The following is an 18,312-nucleotide window of genomic DNA, read 5'->3' as shown; positions in this document are numbered from 1 at the left end:
AAACGAACGCTCACCATCTGAGAGCGTCTTCACTGTTTGTGGCAGCTTGGCGGATTTCATCATGGCTGTGAACGTGATAATTTCAGTCCTGTCTAGTCGGCTACAGCCAGTGCACAGGCCCTTGATTAGGAGAATCAAGTGTTTCTGAGAAGACAACAAATTCAAGTATGTCTTTTAGAAGATGCTACTCTTTTGGGACTTGTAACTGGCACAGGGCCAGATTGAGCTTGCTAGCAAGAATAGAAATGAGGAAAAACACTAAAGCAGAGATCACAAGCTGATGGTCCTCAGACCACATCTGGCTTGCAAATTTGTCTCATTAGTCTCAAAGTGTTGCTGTTGGATTTTCAGTTTTTTACCTGAAGTTTTAGCTAACGTTTTAAAGCATGGAAGTTTTAGCATTCAAATCCAGATTTCTTATCTCTCTTGATAATCCCCAAGATAGAGCAACTGAGTCTCCACCCCTGCCTGGCAACAATCGGCTGGAGCCACACAGCGACTGGCCCTTAATAGCTGTGGCTGGCACACTTCACTGATTTTGTTACTGACCTGGTCCCTGGAAACGTGACACTCTGCAATCCTTGCAAAAGCCTGTGCAACCAGAGGAGGTTGGCAAACCACAGCCCCAATTCAGCCCACTGCCTATTTTTGTAAATAAAGTTTCCTGGACCACAGCTTCCCTTGTTCATTTACGTATTGTCTGTGGCTGCTTTCACACTACAAAGGCAGAGTTTAGAAGATAGAGACTAGTTGCAACAGGGACTGAATGGTCAGCAAATTGTTTACTCTCTGGCCTATTACGGGAAATGTTCACCAACCCCTGCTCTCTGCCACCCCTTCTCCACCATTCCACTAGTCTGTCAAAGTTCTACTTCGAAAGAAGGGCCCCGGAAGAGCCCGACACTCTCACCTGGGACACAGCGCAAGCCTCATCTGGATTCTCCAGACGTAGCAGAGAAAACTCAATCAGGACTTTGCAGGCTGCTGCCACGGACTGAAGCTGGTTCCGGGGGACTGAGAAAGCAAGTAAGCTTTACTTAACCTCAGACTGCTACAGCTTGCTTCAGCCTCACAGTCAGTACATCAAAACCAGACAACCATTGAGCTCCACATGTCCGACATTCCCGATGTCATTCTATGACAAGAATCATTCAGAACCAACAATCCAAGGCGCAAACAAAGGCATCCTGGCACTGACAGCCATCCACTGCTTTTAGATCAACCTATCTTATATTTACTGGAAATTAATAATAATAGGATATACATCACAATAAGTACCAAGCACTTCAAACATACTAATCCACTTAATCCTTAAACCAATTTTAAGAGGTAGCTATTATTGTTTCCCTCCCCCCTCCTTTTTCTAAACAGATAAGGAAATTACACCAGAGATGAAATGACTTGCCCAAAGTCACACAGCCACAAGCAAATCCAGGAAGTCTGACTCTGGAGTTCATGCTCTCAACTATTAGAACATACTACCTCTTCTTCCCCATAGGTTCTAAATGCCTTTTGCAAAGGGCTTCCTACACAAAATTTCTTCAAGCTAAAACTGATTCTTTCAACAGGAACAGCGCCTATAATAAACAGCACTGGACACCTGAAGATTACTGAGCGACCCTATACCTTCCTTTCATTTTACATGCGTAGCAAACTATTTAAGTAAACAAATAATTACAATTCTTCAGAACCATCTTAGGATTTTTTTTAAAAAGAGAAACGCAAAAATTCAGAAATAGTGGAAAATAAGGGTAAAAAAAAGTTTAAAAGAATGGGAACTGAAACTGAAATCCCTTGAGATACCAGAGAACACAAAAGGAGAATTTACTTTCTCACCAAACCAAATAAGGAATAATAGAGCCCTCGTCAGTGGCTGCTAACCCCAGGTCCGTATCCACCCATCCGCCTCGACTCCCAGAAATTAACACGCTAGTAATTACACGTGCATGTGTGAAATCAGTAAAATGCTTTTGATTAAGAACGGAAGGAAAGTTAACTTAATGGGTTATAAAGCAGGTATCCAAACCAAGTGGTTTTTAAAGCCCCCTTGATTGGCCCAGGTAAAGGAACTTCCAGAGCCTTATCAGACTGACAGCAGTTTCCACCACTGGGTGAACAGGTTAAGAGTGCTAAAATACAACTTCATTAACAACCTGTTCAGACACCCTACAAAGAGGAGACACAATTCCCCTATTCCCAAGCCCTCGGCAAGGAGTAACAAGAGTAGAATACTTACTGAGGCTGCAGACTGTTGTAATATAGTGTGTGGAAAGTGCAACAAAAGAGGAGTAGAAGGGCTCGTACTGCTTCTCATGGTGCAGGATTTCGGATTCGCTGCAAAGAAAATAATTCAGCTAGCATTTATTTAGTGCTTCCTGTCTGCCAGATGCCCATCCGCTTTACAGGCATTGCCCTACTTCATCCTTACAGCAACCCTAGTTGAGAGGCACTGTTACCATCCCTATATTCAAGATTGAGAAAGTGAAGCTTAGCAAATTAAAATCAAGCACCTTGCTCAAGGTGTCAGACTTAGTAAACAGCAATGGCTAAGAAGCAGGAAATATTTTCAAACTCACTTAGAATTTTAAAAACACAGGTAAAAACATAACAGGATGCCATTTTGTCCTGTATTACTGGTTGGCAAAGACCAAAACCTAATAATGGCATGTGTTGGCCAAAAGAGGGTAGACCAGCACACTCAAAATACTGTAGTGGGAACACAGGTCATGGTAACCCATTCTGAAGACCAAACAAGGCCAGTCCATAACACAAATAACTTAAAAAGAATAACAATGCAGGCAGAAATCACCTGATCAGTGCTAAAACCTAAAATTTACCAGGTACCAGAGTTCTCCTATCTCCACACCTCCCCACATCCCCAACCAGGACACAGCTAAATCACAACAAATTCAGGGATTTTAGCCACATCCCCTTATCTTTAGCTGAAGAAATGTCCTCTTCTGTGAAAATCTGGGGTCCACCTAGGTCTTAAAGCCGTATACATTTATGTCATTCTATCAAATCAGATCCTAATCCACAACCCAAGAAACAAGAAGGCAATGAAAACAAAATAAAACAAAATGTTTCTTATTAAACGGAAAGACTAGAGGGCTGTGGCTAAATAGTTTTTTCAGTCAGTTAATTCTCCAATAAGAAGGATCACACTGGGAAGGGAAATATACACAGTCAGGACTCTATCCACCTGCCAAATCAACACAGGAGCCAAAAAGACAAGTTCAACACTAGGGAGGTGCCAGGGCGAGTGATGAATCATCTCAAACAGCACTTAAGAGTCTGGCATTGCAAACACTCTACTATGTGGGGATTTATTGAGGATAAATGGTGATTTACCAAAGATCAGTTCCTTATCTTGGAATATCTTTCTTCACCAAGAAAAAATATTTATTGAGCACCTATCACGTGCAAGGATCTTCCTGCCCACCAAAGATCATTTCTATGATGGACAAAAAAAAGAGGAAACAAAAACCTTTAAGCACCAAGTGACGCTCAAAGTTTCTGGTGACCATCACATTTGGTACATGCTGGTATCCTACTCAGCATAAAACGCCCTACTAAATCCCCTACTTCTACCTCACTTACTTAGTTCTTCCTTCATTTCCATCCTTACATTTTTTTAGTCATTGTTCTAAAGTCTTCCCACCCTGTAATTTGATGTATTTTACAGAGTCATTTACCCTCTCTGTTTTATTTCAAAAGTTCAGAGGTGTTCATCCCTGTTTTTCAGCTGAGCAGGCTTACCAAAGCTAAAAGAAAAACTGCCCACCCAAAGGATGAACTTATTCTGTTTCTTTCATTCCCATTCAGATAAAGAAATAAATTCAATGGGGCGCCTGGGTGGCTCGGTCGGTTAAGCGTCCGACTTCGGCACAGGTCATGATCTCACGGTCCATGAGTTCGAGCCCCGCATCGGGCTCTGTGCTGACAGCTCAGAGCCTGGAGCCTGTTTCAGATTCTGTGTCTCCCTCTCTCTCTGCTTCTCCCCTGTTGATGCTCTGTGTCTCTCTGCCTCAAAAATAAATAAACGTTAAAAAAAAAAAAAAAAATAGGGGCGCCTGCGTGGCTCAGTCGGTTAAGCGGCCGACTTCGGCTCAGGTCACGATCTCGCGGTCCGTGCGTTCGAGCCCCGCGTCGGGCTCTGTGCTGACAGCTCAGAGCCTGGAGCCTGTTTCAGATTCTGTGTCCCCCTCTCTCTGACCCTCCCCCGTTCATGCTCTGTCTCTCTCTGTGTCAAAAATAAATAAACGCTAAAAAAAAAAAAAAAAAAAAAAAAATTTTTTTAAATAAAAATAAAAAAAAAGAAAGAAATTCAAAATAAGAGAATAAACTCGTATTTATTTAATTGCCTGGTTCAATGTTGCGCCATTGTGATTTAACCAACCTTCCTTCCTGCCCTAGAAATACACAACTGCCTTATTCCAATAAAGAAACAAGAACGCACTTTGAGGAAAGATGGACCTTGGCATAGAAAAAAATGGAGCACTCTCAGGCTCCGCTTACAATTTGCTTAGGGCAACTAAGGATAAACTAGGGGAAATTAATTTGAAAAGAAGAAGGGAGTAGACATGTGGACATGTGGACCTGTGGTCCAAAGGACCATACCTCTTGATTTTAAAGAAACAAGTGTATACGAGTCACCTGATAAAGACTTGCTGCCTCCCTCATTCCCCAAGAATCTGAGACATCAAGACACCAGAGGATGCAAAGGAATGGAAAAAATGGGACAAAGGGCAAGAAGTTAGGTAGGAATGAGGAAGAATGAAGACCTGAACACAAATATAACAAAGAGAAAGAAAAATAAAATTATAGGTAAAAACATCTCTCTCCTCTGGGCAGTCAAGCTATCTTCCTGAAACATCTGCTTCTTCTAACAAACATTCCAACAGCAGCACTTGGGCTGAAAGACATGGAATGGGAAACATGTATATTCCATACAAAATAAATGTGAGGCAGAGTACAAAGGAAAACAGCAGCTACGCAGCCAGGTCAGAGAAATCCAATTTGACATGTAAGTAAAAATGAACTGGCTTGGGTCTGGAAATATCTAGCTTTTTTTAGGAAAAGGTAGAAATCCAAGAGGACAAAATAAAAGACTAGGGATTCACCTCCCCTCTCCTTCCTAGATAACATACTATTTATATCTTTTTTGTAAACTCCCCAAACCCCTTTCCCTTCATCAGAATCATAAACCCCCAAGAAGAGAATCCATTATGCTTGTTTATGACACTTACAATCAGGAAACAAATAAGCATAATGAATACATTGAAGAATAAAAACACTGGGGCACCTGGGTGGCTCAGTCTGTTGAAAGTCCGACTCTTGATTCAGGCTCGGGTCATGATCCCAGGGTGATGGGATCCAGCCCCAGACCCCACGCTGAATGTGGAGCCTGCTTAAGATTCTCTGTCTCGCTCCCTCTGCCCCCCTCCCCTGCTTGCACAAGCGTGCACAAAAAGTTTAAATTTCTTCAAAAAGAATAAAAGCATTAAAAAATATATGCTCACTGAACATCTGCTGTGTGTCACTAGTACTTAACACATGTTAACCAAAGAACTAAAAGCCTTCAGATACCTTCCTCACACTCTTGACAAACCTGTGGTGAATGTGACACTAAGACATGGAGGCATTAACCAGCCATGAGGACTAATCGCAGCCTTTTGCTCTATCATTTGGTGGCAGGCTTTTTTTTCTCCCCCTGTAGGTCAATTGTGAACTTCAGTCCTACTGCATGTAAATTCAAAAGATCATGACATTAATGTATCCTCTTCTCCCTTTTAAGATATTTAGGAAATGACAGTACATTATCTAATAGGGATGTTTGTAACAGCTTCTGCCTTCCCAAGTAGGTCTCTCTGGCCTAAATTTTATAGAACACCTGGGAGGCAGAGACAGAAAGAGATTTATCATTAAGGAGGCCAGAGAAGCCTAGGAAGGGCTGGCTCACGGGAAAGCGGCGTTTTCTTTTCTTTTTTTTTTTTTTTTTGGTAATCAAGGGTCAATGACAACTATGGTCACCAACATATCTTACACAGAGTTAAGAAAGGAATGCCATATTTGATAGTACCTTAAAACATAAGGCTACATTCAGCAATTATCCTAATCAATCCCAAATATGGCATGTGTTCTAATGAGCTAGTTCTAGCTCCATTTCTGGTCTGGAAAAGTAAGAGCACTGAAAAGATTTTCAATCTTTACTACTAAAAGACATGCTAGCACAGACAGTAAAAATAAAAATCAACTCCTCTTTAAGTAAACTCAGATATGTTTTTCTTTTAAAAATCTAAGGATGCTTTTTTATAATTAAAAAAAAATTTTTTAACATTTATTTATTCTTGAGACAGAGAGAGACAGAGCATGAATGGGGAGGGTCAGAGAGAGAGGGAGACACAGAATCTGAAATAGGCTCCAGGCTCTGAGCTGTCAGCACAGAGCCCAACGCGGGGCTCAAACTCACGGACCGCGGGATCATGACCTGAGCTGAAGTCGGACGCTTGACCGAATGAGCCACCCAGGCACCCCATATAACTTTTTAAATGTTTATTATTTTTGAAAGAGAGACAGAGTGTGAGTGGGGGGAGGGGCAGAGAGAGACACACACACAAAATGTGAAGTGGGGCTGCAGGCTGTCAGCACAGAACTGGACACAGGGTTGGAACTCACCAACAGTGAGATCATGACCTGAGCCGAAGTCAGACACTCAATCGCCTGAGCCACCCAGGTACCCCTCAAAGGATACTTTTGAAAGTATGCTTCCAAGTTTACCCATGTGAATCTATTCCTCCTTTGTCTTACAGTTTGGCTACAAAATCAAACTTAATAAACAGGGCTAGACCTAGGAATTCTGTTTATCTTTTCTTCAAACCCAAAGTTCAAATGCAACTATAAAGGTATGAAAGAATAGAGACAACAAGTAGAATGGTAGGGCACAAAGGAGTCTCAGGGCAAGTTATCATCCCCAATGATCAAATGGGGAGGAATTCAATGAGCAGGCTGCCAGATAGGAAGGAAGAGCTGGCCTGATGGAGTCAGGACATCTAAAAGAGAAGCAGAGGGGCGCCTGGGTGGCGCAGTCGGTTAAGCGTCCGACTTCAGCCAGGTCACGATCTCGCGGTCCGTGAGTTCGAGCCCCGCGTCAGGCTCTGGGCTGATGGCTCGAAGCCTGGAGCCTGTTTCCGATTCTGTGTCTCCCTCTCTCTCTGCCCCTCCCCCGTTCATGCTCTGTCTCTCTCTGTCCCAAAAATAAATAAAAAACGTTGAAAAAAAAAAATTTAAAAGAGAAGCAGAGAGTAGCAGATTGCAACAGAAAAATAGAAGGTCCCCGGAGGCAAGGAAGAAAAACATGGCAGTCAAGACAATAGAAAGGGAACCACAGATGCAAGAGGCAAACCCGAAAGTAAAGTAGCAGCCTAGGCCGGTAAACCTTTGATTACCTACAAAACAAAGCCCACCACAGCATCTGTATGGTGCTGATCTGGTCCTATACTCGACAGCCGTAATCCTATATATAGGGAATACTTCCATAATTCTCTTTTTTTATTTTTTTAAAGTTTATTTATTTTTGAGAGAGAGAGAGAGAGAGAGAGAGAGAGAGAGAACATGAGTAGGGAAGGTCAGAGAGAGAGGGAGACACAGAATCCGAAGCAGACTCCAGGCTCCAAGCTGTCAGCACAGAGCCCGACGCGGGGCTCAAACCCACAAACTGTGAGATCATGGCCTGAGCCGAAGTCAGACACTAAACTGACTGAGCCACCCAGGAGCCCCAATACTTCCATAATTCTTACATCTTCATTTCTTTTTTTTTTTTCTTGAGAGGTTAAAAAAAAAAAAAAAACTTTTGAGAAACAGAATAGCAAGGCACTAATTTTTGTGCTCTAAACCAGGGTTTGGCACTGTTTTCGTAACAGCCCATATTTAAGAACAGTTTTTGCAATTTTTTTATGACTGGGGAAAAAAATTTAAGGCTACTTTGTGACATGAAATATCATATGAAATGCACATTTCAGTGCCCATATATGAGATTGTGGAACACAGCCACACCGGTTCACTTACGTACTGTGTAAGGCTGCTTCTGCCATACAATGGCCGGGCTGACGACTCCACAGAGGAAATACAGCCTGCAAATATTTGCTCTCTGGCCCTTTACATAAAAAGTGTGTCGACCTCTGCTCTATACCAAACTGAACACTTGCACATTTGGTTGTTTTTTTAACTGTAAAGAACTTGTCAGCCAAGTATTTCTTCTGACAACTTTTCTTACGATCACAGGTTTCAAAATTAACCAAGCCACAAAAACCGGAACCAAGACTTCAGGGATCTTGCCTTACAATTAAAAATTTTGTTACTAAAACGTGCATTAGTTTGGATTTGTTTTCTAAACCGTGAAGAGAGTTCTTACTAATGCCTACAAACACAGGCAACTCTAGGTCACCTTAGGGTGCAGGAGGGGACCCTGTCCCTTATTTGGCAAAATTCAAACCCAGTTTGATATATTTGGTTTTGGCTCCTTCTACAAGCTGAACAGAGTTGTTAAACTGTTAGTTTCAAAAAGATGGGTCTGGAATACCGGATGAATGGGAGGGTGTCAACAAATGACTTTATAACCTACTCAGCTCATGTTACAAAAACATAAAAGCAGGGGCGCCTGGCTGGCTCAGTGGGACACGCGACTGTGATCTCAGGGTTGTGAATTCAAGCCCCACATTGGGTGTGGAGATTACATAAAAATAAAATCTTTAAAAAACAAACAAACGGGGTGACTGGGTGGCTCAGTCGGTTAAGCATCCGACACTTGATCTTGGCTCAGGTCACGATCTCATGGTTCGGGAGTTCGAGCCCCCAGAAGGGCTCTGCACTGGCAATGCGAGGCCTGCCTGGGATTCTTTCTCTCCCTCTCTCTCTGCCCCTCCCCTGCTAGCACTCACTCGCTCTCTCGCTCTCTCTCTCAAAATAAACATTTTTTAAAAATTAAAAAAAAAAAAACACCATATGAAAAAATGTTCTAAAGAGTAGAAACTTGTCCATTGTAAGTAACATTATGAGCATAATCAAGAAAAATGCCAACAAAGTAAATGTTCAAAACAGGTAAAAAAGAAGCTACAGGAGTGCTTGGGTGACTTAGTTGGTTAAGCATTCGACTCTGGGTTTCAGCTCAGGTCATGAGCTCATGGTTCGTGAGTTCAAGCCCTGCATCGGGCTCTGTGCTGACAGTTCAAAGCCTGGAGCCTGCTTGGGATTCTAGGTCTCCCTCTCTCTCTCTGCCCCTCCCCCGCTCACGCCCTCGTGTTTTCTCTCTCTCTCTCTCTCTCTCTCTCTCTCTCTCTCTCTCTCTCTCTCAAACATGAATAAACATTAAAAAAAAAAAAGAGGCTATATAACTTGAGAACAGTATCTTGATACTTGTTTACATCTTTAGAACATTCCTGGCTTAATAATTAGATAGGAAAATCCATCTGTAAAGTTAACTGTGAAATTACCAAACCCAGTCGCTATTTAAAAAACAAACAAGCAAACAAACAAAAAAAAACCTGAGCCAAAAGCATCACAAACCTAACAACAGGCACTATAATAAACATTTTGTCAAGTCATGGGCCTCCCTTGAGTAATAAATAGCAATTTCTAACCTTCTGGGTCACATTAAGATATACCCTGGTTGGCAAGAAGCTAAAATGACCCAGTCAGCAACTGCAGATTGTTCTAGTAAGGTTTGGCTAGTAAAATAAAAGAAAGACTGCCTTTTTAAAAGCATGTCTACCATTAAACCAATGGAAGACTCCTCTGAACAAGGTTAAGTCAGGAAAACACAGGCATTCTGTTATCACGGCCTTGTACGAAGACAACTATCACGAACTAAGAACTTCGTACAAAATGACAAAACGATGTGATAAAGCAATACATAATCCCGTTTGTAATAAGGTCTGAAGATATTCTACTGCGAGAGCGCCCGCGCGAGAGCGAGGGCACTGTTTCCGTGGGAAAATGACCTCAGTCTAACCCAGAAATGTTTTCCATCAAAGACCGTTACGGTAGCAATACACAATAAGCGCAACCTGAAAAGAAAGTCATCAGTGGTCACTAGTGGCTTCAGTCACATTAACAGCACGTGCCCCCAGTGATTACAGCACCACGGAAAGACCGTTATTAAATTATGTGGCAGATCTCCAATTTAAACCCCAGGCTCCGCTCCGGCCCCGGGTAGGGGGATGAGGACGGGCTAGAAATGCAAACTCATCAGTGCTTTGACCTCAACACCGGGGGCAGCCCCGAGGACATTCCCCCAAGAGCGCGAAACATCTCAAAGTCACTCCCAAACGGGTCCGACCACGCCCTCTCCAGAGGGCGTCCTCAAAAGTTTTGCTCGGAAGGGAAATCGAGGCACAGATAATTTACAAGGGCCGGCGGAAGGAGCCCTGGACAAGCCCTCATCTGCCTGGATCCGGGAGCCCCAAAGCCGCGGCTGGGGCGGGGGTCGCCAAGCTTCAAGAGGCGACCTGGGAAGCGGGTCCGGACGATCCGGCGCGCCCTCCCCTCCCCCTCCCGGCGCCCGCCTTGCCGGGGCCGCCGCCCGGTACCTCTCGATGACTGAGGCCACCAGCTGCGGCAACTCCTTCATCTCGAAGGCGGAATAGGACGCAGACAGCAGGGGCCGCACCGCCACCTCCCAGCCCGGGGTTGTGCTGGACCCCGTCGCCGGGGCCCCGGGCGCCGGCGCCGGCGCCGCCGCCTCATCGCCGCCGCTCGTCGCCATCTTCCGTCGTACTACTGCGGCTCCCTTCGGGGGCTTGCCACCGGCCCAGCGCCGCCTCCCGGGAGGGGGCGGAAATGACGCAATCGTCGCGTCAGACTGCGCGACGCAGTCGCCAGGCAAAACACGCGACGCGCAGGGCGGCCTCACTCTGCTCTCAGGAGAAGCTCGGCGCGGCGTGGAGGCGGGCTCGAGGAGCTGCGCCTGCGCAGGACGTACTGCTTTGAAGGAGGGCGGGGGAGCGTTAACCTCCGCGCCTGCGCGCTGGGAGTCGTTTCCCGAGGTAGGAGCGAGGTGGCTTCGCGGCATCCGGAAAAGGTGAGCTGGGGGTTTAGTTGAAGTTGGCAAGACCAGGGCAGCCCAGTAGACTATGCATCTGCGGATACGATGGTCCTGGCCCGAGATAGCTAAGGACCAGAGTCTAATCACTCACCCGCTTGCTCCCTCTCGAGTGACCCCCTTAATAGTGATACTACAGCACTTCGCACTCTAGACAACTTTCTACTCCCTACACCACGTCTCGCTATTGCAGTCACTAGTCTTACTTAATTCGCGCTCAGATCCCTTTTGCGTTCTGATTACCCTCACCAGTAGTATTACCAGCCAGCATTTACATCGGTCTTTGCAATCTGCCCCGGCAGGTTCTTTTTTCCCCATTTTTCTACTAGCAAACAAGGAACTTAAATTTTAATAACGGATTTTTGCCGATAGAGCTATCTGGGTTCAAGATCTAAGAGGGAAAAGCGGTTTGACCAGTTGACTCCAGGAAAGGTATGCGTGCATTGAGGACAATCTTCGCGGGGGTGGAGGGGTGTCGGTGGACGGCATCGAGCTCTAGGCCCTGTGACCCACAGTCCGCCTAAATAAAGATCATCATCGCAAGAACTGTGGACGGTTTGAAGATCCTGAAGCCCTGAAATTCTTCCCCAAGTTTTGGAGGAGCTACTGTTGTTTTGGTGTAACTCTGGTAAATAAATTGGTACCTGATGATCAATCTGCACTTTCAGTAAGAAGGTAATTGATTGTATGTCAGGAAATAATAACAACAGCAGAGTTGTTTGGTTTTTTTCTTTATTTTTGAGAGAGAGCACAAGCGGAGGTGGGGCAGAGAGAAAGAGGGAGAGAGGGAATTGCAAGCAGGCTCTGTGCAGACAGCATAGAGCCACACACCGGGCTTGGTCCCACAAGTGGTGAGTTCGTGACCTGAGCCAAAACCAAGGTGCCCCACAACAGCAGGTTTCTTAAACATAAAAATAAAAAAAATAAAAAACAGAGAAAGAAACTTCTCCATAACATACCAAATACTGCACCAGTTCAAGATACTGAACCAGAGTCCTAAGGAAAAAGCTTGAAATTTTTTTTTCAAGCTTATTTACTTATTTTGAGAGAGAGACAGCATGAGTAGGGGCGAGGGAGAGAGAGAGAGAGAGAGAAAGAAAACCCCAAGCAGGCTCCGCACCATCAGCACACAGCTCAACATGGGGTTCGAACCCATGAAACCATGAGATCGTGACCCGAGCTGAAACCAAGAGTCAGACGCTTAACTGACTGAGCTACCCAGGTAGCTTGAAATTTTACCCCTTGGCTTGAAATTTTAAAGTGGCTCTTGGGACATTAATTTCATTTTACCTGAAGTACAAAATCAACCTGCGGAGGTTCTCTTGGGGAGGTTTCAGGAAATAATAGAAGATCAAATGTTCCTGCTCTCCTCCTTCCCCCTCCACCTGCTGCTTGAAGGAGACATAGTAAAAAGATAAATGCGGACTATCACCGGGCAATTTGCACCTGTACCTAAACTCACATTACTTTTTACTATCTCTGGCTCATCAATTTGGAGAAAGCACTCCAGTTATCTTTCTTTACAAGCAGCATATTAGTTTCAGTATTCAAGGTTTGTTCTTGTGTTGCTTCAAGGTTTGGAATGGCATCCACATTGTAAATTTAAGTAAGCTGTGCACCTAATGTGGGATTAAACTCAGGTCCGAGGGATCAAGAGTTGCTTGCTCTGCTAACCAAGCCAACCAGGTGCCCTTCCACATTCTAAATTTAGATAAGAAAGGAACACAGTAAATAGGGTACTAAAAGAGACTTCTATATGTAACACAAGCTTCCAATACTGTAGTCCAGAAAATAAGATAGAAACTAAACAGTAATTTTTATGAATTACTAACTGAATGATTTAAAATATTAGTTTCCTTCTAATCCCAAGAGGCTGGGTTAAGGAACTAAAATTTTAAAACTTGTAAAAGAGAGCTATGATATAGTCATGTTACAAAAATGCAGTGAAGGAAAAATTAAGCAGCCGTGACTGAATAGTATTAATGTGGGAATACAGACAGAAGAAGTGTGATGAAACCTCCTGGGAAGTGGAAAAATATGGAAAACATAATATTCAATTGTATATTTATGATGTATACACATTAGCAGTTAAAAATACTTCAATCTGAAAACAGTAAGAGGTCAGGGCGCCTGGGTGGCTCAGTCAGTTGAGCATCCAACTCTTGATTTCGGCTTAGGTCATGATCCCAGGGTCATGGGATCCAGCCCCGTGTCAGGCTCCATGCTGAGCGTGAAGCCAGCTTAAGAGTCTCTCTCTCCTGCCCCTTTCCCCTGCTCATGCATGTGCCCTCTCTCGCGCGCTCTCTCTCCCTCCCTCCCTCTCTCTCTCTTAAGAAATAAAATCCAGATTCCTTGGCTTCACTCAGAACTGCTAAATCAAAATCTTTAGTAATAAAAACAAGAGGTCACTGTCACTGCAGGAACCTCAAAGACAAGAGATAGTGGCATTTTTATTTCAAAAAAATTCCATCTGATAAGAGTTGCTTGAAAGAAATTCTAGTAGACATTGTGTGTTTAGAAATGATTACATTGGGGTGCCTGAGTGGCTCTGTCAGTAAGCGTCCGACTTCAGCTCAGGTCATGATCTCACAGTTTGTGAGTTCAAGCCCCATGTCAGGCTCTGTGCTGACAGCTCAGAGCCTGGAGCCTTCTTTGGATTCTGTGTCTCCCTCTCTCTCTCTCTGCCCCTCCCCCACTTGCTCTCTGTCTCTTTCAAAAAAATAAACAATAATAAACATTTTTTAAAGAAATAATCACGTGAATAAGCTGCAAGTGTTAGCTCCCAGCAGCCATCAGAGGTGGCCAACAGAGGTCAATCTGTTCTTGGGCTTTTACAAAGTTATCAGAGCCAATAGTGCCTATTTTGTGGAAATTCCTAGTGCAAAACTGAATGCTGGAATGGAGAGCAGCTCCTTTTTGGTAATTCACAATGAACAGAGTTGGTTTTTGTTTTTGTTTTTGTTTTTAGTATCATGAATATAAGGAAATAGATTAGAAGCCTAATTCAATTTAGTAATAAGATAGTCATTTGTAATCCACAAGTATTGATTATTTTTCCCATAATACTGCATTGTATATGGTATGAATTTAAAACAGCAGAAAATGTGCCTTGCAGCCTTCTTACTTTAAGAGAGAGGAGCAATCTTGGCAACTGTGCAGGGACTAGAATCCAATGTCAGTTTTACAGAATAGCAGGAAGCAAGACTTACAGGAAACTGAGGACGAAAAGAGCACAATTGAAATGGTTGAAATTATAATAAGGTGAATATCCAGATTTGCAACGCTGTTCTGAAAGCTTGACTGGCAAACTTCTACAGAATGAAGCTTAGATGGAGACACTAATTCAGCTTAACCCAAATAACTTATGTAAGATCACAAATATATCAGAAGAGTTTTCTTTCATAAAATGGTTTTTATATTCCTCAGACCTGCCATTGCCCATCTTTTAGGATTTGCACTCAGCAAAATTGTGGACTGTCACATTTAGAGACAGGAGGGATGAAGGATAAAGCAAATGTGGTAAAATGTTAACATTTGGGGAATCTGAGTGGAGGATATCTGAGAAATCTCTGTACTCTTCTTGTAACATTTCTGTAAGTCTGAAACTGCTTCAAAATAAATTTTTTTTAAAGTTTGTGAGTACTTTGCTTTATGATTAGGAAAACATGACTTAAGTATAATGATCTATGTGGCAGGTACTTAGCAGAAGGAAAGTCGTATACATAAAAATCTAGGAAAAGTGGAGTCAAGCGATTAAACTGTATCCTTTAGCACTACTGGGGGTGGGAGGGGGACAGGAGAGCTGCCCTGGTCAGAAGTGAATGTTCTTGGCAGAAGCACACTGACCATAAAGACCATGCAGAGAATATCACATCCTCTATTCTAACTGCAAAATAACCAGACTTACAATAGCATTTTAACTTATACAGGCTTTTTAAAAATAGGATACGCATTCCAACTGGCAGACATAAGCGTAACCCTACACTCTGGTTTATCACTCTTCTAGTCTAGCATATGGGATATACAACGTCACCAAAACCGTAAACCACTTATGTGAGTAAATGTGCCTTTGAAATGCTTAGTTTGCTTTACTGACTTTCACTCATTCCAATTGCATGTGAGGTGATAGGAGACAAGAGTGTGCGTCCAGGGCACCTGGGTGGTTCATATGGTTAAGTGTCCAACTTAGGCTCAGGTCATGATCTCACGGTTCACGAGTTCAAGCCCCACATCAGGCTGTCTGCTGTCGGTGCAGAGCTCACATCAGATTCTCCATCTCCCTCTCTCCCTGCTGCTCCCCCACTCTCAAAAATAAACATTAAAAGAAAAAGTGTGCTTCCATACAAATTAGTGGCTATTTTATAAAGACCGCCCCCCCCCCAAGTGTCATCAGTCTGTATACTGGGAAAGGCACCTTCCCAGTATCATGGATCAGAAATTTACATAAGCCTCAGTCCTAATAGAAAAATGGCTTCTTGGGCCTCCTGGGTGGCTCAGTCTGTTAAGCATCCGACTCTTGATTCCAGCTCAGGTCATGATCTCATGGTTCAAGAGATCTGCACTGTCAGCACAGGGCCTGCTTGGGATTCTCTCTCTGCCCCTTCCGTGCTCATGTTCTCTCTCTCTCTCTCTCTCACTCTCTCTCAAAATAAAGAAAAATGGCTTCTTGGTTGGAGGTCAGTCTCAAGGTCACACTAATGCCTTCCGAGGAGGCGGGTGTGTGCACATCATTTACCTTATAAATCCTTACTGGAAAGATGGTCTAAATAATACAAAATAGACTTACCTGAAAGAGTATTCGATTGATCTCATAAAAATCTCTAATGGAATAACATCTAAGAATTGCAACCTTGTGGCCATTAAAAAAGGGTATGGGAAATCCATATTGCTAATATGGAAAGCTCTTCACGATACATTAAGTGATAAAATCAAGTTGCAGAACATTATGGAATCTGGAGAGGTATTTACCAAATTGTTCAGTGGTTACCTCTGGGGCACAGAATGGGGGAAGGCTTTGAGGGAGAGACTCATCTTACAGTTTGGGGCATTAACTTTTTTCTTAGTCTTTTTTTTTTTTTTTATTTTTTATAAAGTTTATTTATTTTGAGAGAGAGCACAGAGTCGGGGAGGGGCAAAGAGAGAATCCCAGGCTGATAGCGCAGAACCTGACAGGGAGCTCGATCCCAAGAAACAGGGGATCTTGACCTGAGCCAAAACCAAGAGTCGGACCCTTAATCCACTCTACCACCCAGGTGCACCTATTAAATAGTCTTAAAATAGAGAACTTGGAGGGGTGCCTGGGTGGCTCGGTCAGTTAAAGCGTCCATCTCTTGGTTTTGTCTCAGGACATGATCTTGTTTCATGAGTTTGAGCACACCCCACCCAGCTCTGTGCTGCTAGCTTGGGATTCACTCTTTCCTCTCTCTGCCCCTCCCCCACTTGTGCGCACGCACGCGCGCACTCTCTCGCTGTCTCTCTCTCTCTCTCTCTCTCTCTCTCTCTCTCACACACACACACACACACACACACGCAAATAAAGCAAAAATTTAAAAAACGTGGAGAGCAAAATTGAAGCAGTTCATACAAAGTACCAGTATGTCCTTCGTTATTGAAAGGTAGATGGTACCTCTGTTTACATTTTACAAACTTACAATAAAAGTGCACAGAACGTTGTCTACGTTCTTTTGATTATGCAGTAATTGTCAAGTTACGTCCAGCTTGGGGCTCAAACTCACAACCCCAAGATCAAGAGTCGCATTCTCTACCAGCTGAGCCAGCCAGGTGCCCCTCATCTGGCAAAAATTTTTTTAAAAAGGTTCTTCCCCTGAATGTTCTGATTCTGTAGTTAACTCATACTTTCCCCAATAACTGACTGCAGAGTCAAAGGCTAGGGAAAAATTATAACAAAAGCCACAAATTTTACATTATTCCCTAAAGGGACTGACAATCACTAAATAACTAGCTGCAAAATCTTCCACCAAAGATCTTGAAAGTGACCAAATAAAATAAAATTTAAAAACCATTAAAAATGCTGAAGGACTTACTTCTTTAAGTGAAACATTGCAGGGGGCTCCCAATTAACCTAATTATTGAAGAGAGAGGAAGCAGACAGCTCAAGGGAAACGCACAGAAAAAGAGGAAGACCAGAAAAATCAGAGCACTGAGGGGCAACAGTTTCAAATGCCACAGGTAGAGGCTGGGTGAAGCCGGTCCCAACCAAGCACAGCTTTAAGACGGTGAAAGGTAGGAAATGACAAGATGGACGCTGGAACATGCCATCAGCATCAGCCATTTCAAGCACTTGCTTTGCAATAACTTTCAGTAGAATGGTAATGATCAGAGCTGAAATACAGGGCATTTTATGAAACGGCAGAGAAGCCCTCCCCTTAGCTTGCTCTTTCAGATTCTGGCACATATGTAGGTAAATAAAAACCAGAATCTAGCAGAGTTGGGGGTGCTGTGCAAACAGGGCAGGCACCAAGGCAGTAGCTAACGACGCAGCTGCACACACATATATAGGGCAGTCAACATTCCAGCCGGCTCTCTCAAAACTAGGGCAGAATTTTTTTTTTTTTTTTTTTTAATTTCTTTCCTTCTCCCAGGACACTTTAAACAAACTATGCCTTGAGTCAGGATGAAAAGATGCTGGTTTTCTCCTGGAGACACCTAGATGTTGACTCACTCATTAAAATCAGTTTCAGAATTTTATTACTCAAGTAAAAGTAAAATGATTATCTTGTTTCTTCCTTCTCTATCATGGTCTACCAGCAGCATATGACCACAAAAAGATTTCACTGTTTTTTTAAAGTTTATTTATTTTCAGAGAGAGACAGCATGAGTGGGGGAGGGGCAAAGAGAAACAGAGAATCCCAAACAGGCTCCTTGCTGTCAGCAGAGCCCTATGTGGGGCCCGAACTCAAACTTTGAGATCATGACCTGAGCCGAAATCAAGAGTCAGACACTTGGGGAGTCGGTTAAGCATCTGACTTCAGCCCAGGTCATGATCTCATGGTTCGTGAGTTCGAGCCCCGTGTCGGGCTCTGTGCCAACAGCTCAGAGCCTGGAGCCTGCTTCAGATTCTGGGTCTCCCTCTCTCTCTGCCCCCCCCTAGCTCACACTCACTCTCACTCTGTCAGAAATAAATAAACTTAAAAAAAAAAAAAAAAAAGAGTCGGACGCTGAATTGACTGAACCACCCAGCTGCCCCAGATTTC

The 18,312-nt window shown here is 43.5% G+C and overlaps 1 protein-coding gene and 1 long non-coding RNA gene across 2 annotated transcripts in view; one reads left to right on the top strand and one right to left on the bottom strand.

Moving 5' to 3' along the window:
• Positions 1-10,801, bottom strand: part of UBR4 (ubiquitin protein ligase E3 component n-recognin 4) — a 131,391-nt gene extending 120,590 nt beyond the window's left edge. The window contains exons 1-4 of the mRNA XM_019461565.2: positions 10,587-10,801; positions 2,237-2,334; positions 911-1,014; positions 15-144 (exon numbers count right to left, since the gene is read on the bottom strand). Coding sequence (XP_019317110.2) covers positions 15-144; positions 911-1,014; positions 2,237-2,334; positions 10,587-10,762 — 508 coding nt within the window. The 5' untranslated portion in view covers positions 10,763-10,801. The remainder of the gene's footprint in view (positions 1-14; positions 145-910; positions 1,015-2,236; positions 2,335-10,586) is intronic.
• Positions 10,802-10,862: 61 nt separating this feature from the next.
• LOC128775898 (uncharacterized) lies at positions 10,863-11,759 on the top strand. Its single transcript, XR_008420861.1, has 3 exons — positions 10,863-11,077; positions 11,401-11,572; positions 11,643-11,759. It is a non-coding gene; the product is annotated as an uncharacterized LOC128775898 (long non-coding RNA).
• The last annotated feature ends 6,553 nt before the right edge of the window (positions 11,760-18,312 follow it).

Source organism: Panthera pardus, unplaced genomic scaffold (genome assembly GCF_024362965.1).
Source record: "Panthera pardus isolate Hobbes unplaced genomic scaffold, ASM2436296v1 HiC_scaffold_11, whole genome shotgun sequence".
Classification (NCBI taxonomy): domain Eukaryota; kingdom Metazoa; phylum Chordata; class Mammalia; order Carnivora; family Felidae; genus Panthera; species Panthera pardus.
Note: the sequence above shows the minus strand (reverse complement) of the source record. Positions and strands in the feature narration are given on the sequence as shown.